Here is a 3,344-nt window from a genome sequence, read left to right on the forward strand (position 1 = left end):
CTAATTGGGTCGGGTCAGCGGATGGCCTGAATTAGTTGGAAGCGAGTCAACTCACTTGGATTTGAATATTGGCAAAACAGATTCGCCGACGTCAGCTGCTCTGTGTTAACGGCCGATCCCTATCTAACTAACTTACAAGTCCACTAACAGATAACTGACTTGGCTCAAGAAGTAGAGAGAGAAATTAATTACTTGTAGAGAGAGATTGAAGCCCGTCCTCTATAAATAGCAGACCTAGATCACCATTCGCATATCATTTTCATTCTCTCAGTTTTTGATTCAGTTGATCCATTTTCTCTGCAACACAAAAAGCTCTGAACGAAGAAAACAAGAACGAAAAGGAAAGATCGACAATGACGGATTACGATCCACGTCGTCCATTGCTTCAGCCAAATGAAGTTGCAGTATTTCACGGACTCTTCGAAGTCGAATCGCGGTTCAAGATCAAGCAAAGTTACTCCGAGACCGAGAGTCATTCAACCATGCGTAGACACGCCATTGCTTGCATTCAGAAAGTACGTGAGAACGCAGATGATGATCTTCAACTCCGATTGAAATCATCATCGCGATCGTTTTCTTTTTCTTCTTGCATTAGTTAATTTATCTCAAGATCGATCGTTGATATATCATTGTTGATTTCTGAAACTGATTATTAATTCATTTCTGTATCGTACTTGTTATAGTATTCCGATTGTCCGGTCTTTGATGCGTTCACACCGTATCTTGCAATGAACTATTATGACCGCTTCCTCTCGGATCATTCACTGCCGGTAAATTAAACGGAAACAGAGTAGAAACTTAAGTTTTAAAAATTTTCCTTTCCTTTTCTTCTCTTTTATGCATGTATTTTCTCGGCAACCAATCGGATTCTTGAGTTCTAATTTCTAATTCTTTTTTTTTTTTTTTTTTCCTGTTTTTTGATTTATTGCTTCTTGATCATCGAACTAGATTGTGATCATTGGTGATTTTTTAAAGAACCTGAATCTTTTTGTGATCTGCTGCCTTACAATTGCTTGGAAGATGAGGTCTAAATCCTTCTCGGTTACTAAATTTCAGGTGAACTCTTAATCTATTCTCAAGATTCATTTATTATATATAAATGTATTGGTAATAATTGATGATCGCGATATTATGAAAATTAATGTGCGTTGAAAGTAAGTTTCTTTCTTTGATCTTCTCAATACAGAATGAAAACGAATTGGAGTTTGCGAGTAAGGATCTTATGAAAATGGAACTTCATATACTCAATACACTGAAATGGCGAATGCGATCTTTGACTCCGATATGCTTTGCGATATTCTTCTTTTCTCAATTGAAGCCGACAAGAGAACAATTGAAAACGAGACCTGTTTTCATAATCATCATAAGATCTCAAAACAGTAACATTTTCTTTCTTCTCTCTCTCTTTTCTTTATTTTCGTTTGGAATTTACAATTTGAATCTTGATTTATATTCACTTTCTTGCATTTTCTCATCAAACAAACAGTGAGAAATATGGAATTTGATCCAGTATATATAATCAACTATCTGAGTTTTATTATTTTTAATCGCAGATATCGCGTTCACACAGTTCAGGCCGTCGATAGTGGCTGCATCTGCTGTTCTCAAGCATTTGTCAAATGTGTCTCCCGAGCAATTGGATGACTTCAAAGAGACATCTTGCACTTTTGTTCCAGCGGTAACGAACTGATCAAAACTAGAAAACTGAGCTGTCAATTTGATCAATCAATTATATGTGTATATATGTATATATATATCCTCAACATTACTATAGTTTATACTGTAACTGTTTCCGTGCTCTGTTTCCATACGAACTTCTTTACAATTACTTTGAATGTTTAGATTGAACTATTTTTAAAAATACTAGAAATTGCTTTTCACTTATGGTACTACATGATTTTAGTATAATTGTTTGGTTTACAGTGGCATTATAAGATATGTTGTAATTGGGGAATTTGGTTGTAGGATGAACTAACGTTGTGCCTGGAGGAGATGGAGAAATGGTACAAAATCCAATTCGGAGATGGAGGCGGAGGAGGAGGACCACCAGAAAAAAGACTCAGTGCGACTATTGATATTCCAGGGGCCAGAAGTGGTGCTGGTTCTTCATCAGCCGCTGGCGGTGGAGGTGGAGGTGCCGATTCTTTAGAGACACTGTTAGATGCGGCTCGGCCATCAATAGCATTCGGAGGACAACGACCTGGCAAAGACACAGTAGCAGAAGAAGACAAGGATGTGGAGGAGAAGAAGAAGGAGGAGGAGGACCTTCTGAGCAGTTCAACCAGTGCGAGTGGTGATGCATCACCGGCAGCGTCAGGACGACGACCTGGGAAAGAGCCAGTAGTAGAAGAAGAAAAAAAGGAGAAGGCAGCTAAGGAGGAGATCAAAGAGGCTGAGGAGGAGTTTTTGATGAATTTCCCACTGGAGTGGACTTCTGATGATATCAAAAAAACCGCCAAAGCCCTTTCCAAAGGGGGGTTTGCCGGAATTACGCAGTGCTGCGACATACTCTAGATGCAATATTACTCTCATGAGACTACTTACTAGTACTGGACTTTTGACCAATTTACTCAACGTGATGTAATAAAGTCTCTTATGCTACTTACTGCTACTACTCTCTCTCTTTTCTGGAGGCATTTACTATATGCTTAAACCACAATTTTAGACTTGGGCATTCAATTTCTGCATTCTTTTTCCTAAAAGTTTTTTAATTTGTTACTTTCACTTTTGTTTATCCATGTATCTCGTGGGCTGCTTGCGGTCTCTGTTCATTTAACAAAATTGCTTCATTGCCTAAATACGTGTAATGATGGGTTGAGCTTCATTATACAGGTTAAATCCAGGTAATTATGGGTTGGTTACCTAGGCTAATTATATTTTTTGATCAGTTGGGCTTTATTATACAGGGTAAATACATGTAATGATGGGTTGAACTTCATTGTACAGGTTAAAATCTATGAAGCACGGACATTCCTCCTAAGGATCCCGTACTCGTGTCGGATACTTTTCGGACACCGACACCCGTGTCCGAGGCTCAGACACATGTCCGATACTTCTGTAAAGTGTCTAAATATTATTTTTTATTGGACACGCGTGTCCGAGGCTCGGACACACGGTCCGACACTTCTGTGAGACAAAATTTATTTTCTCTCACTCCTCTCAGTCTCTCCTCTTCTTCAATTATCTCTCTTCATGAACAAGATATATATATATATAAGTTACATGAACAAAACTTTGTGAAAGACTAAAAGTATATATATTTATTCATATACATATTTAGTTTATTATAGTTACGTCTCTTCTGCACATCTTCTTTTGGAATTTAGATCAATTTTATTTTTCAT

General features: G+C 37.8%; 1 protein-coding gene across 1 annotated transcript; it reads left to right on the plus strand.

Moving 5' to 3' along the window:
- Positions 1 to 353: 353 nt before the first annotated feature.
- Positions 354 to 2,514, plus strand: LOC132278372 (uncharacterized). The gene is made up of 5 exons (XM_059780165.1): positions 354 to 515; positions 684 to 770; positions 1,187 to 1,379; positions 1,554 to 1,678; positions 1,966 to 2,514. The coding sequence occupies exons 1-5, from the start codon at positions 354 to 356 to the stop codon at positions 2,512 to 2,514; spliced, it is 1,116 nt and encodes a 371-aa protein (XP_059636148.1).
- The last annotated feature ends 830 nt before the right edge of the window (positions 2,515 to 3,344 follow it).

This window comes from Cornus florida, unplaced genomic scaffold (genome assembly GCF_030987335.1).
Source record: "Cornus florida cultivar Cherokee Brave unplaced genomic scaffold, ASM3098733v1 CherokeeBrave_3.0.0_Hap2_Chr10, whole genome shotgun sequence".
In the NCBI taxonomy this organism is placed as follows: domain Eukaryota; kingdom Viridiplantae; phylum Streptophyta; class Magnoliopsida; order Cornales; family Cornaceae; genus Cornus; species Cornus florida.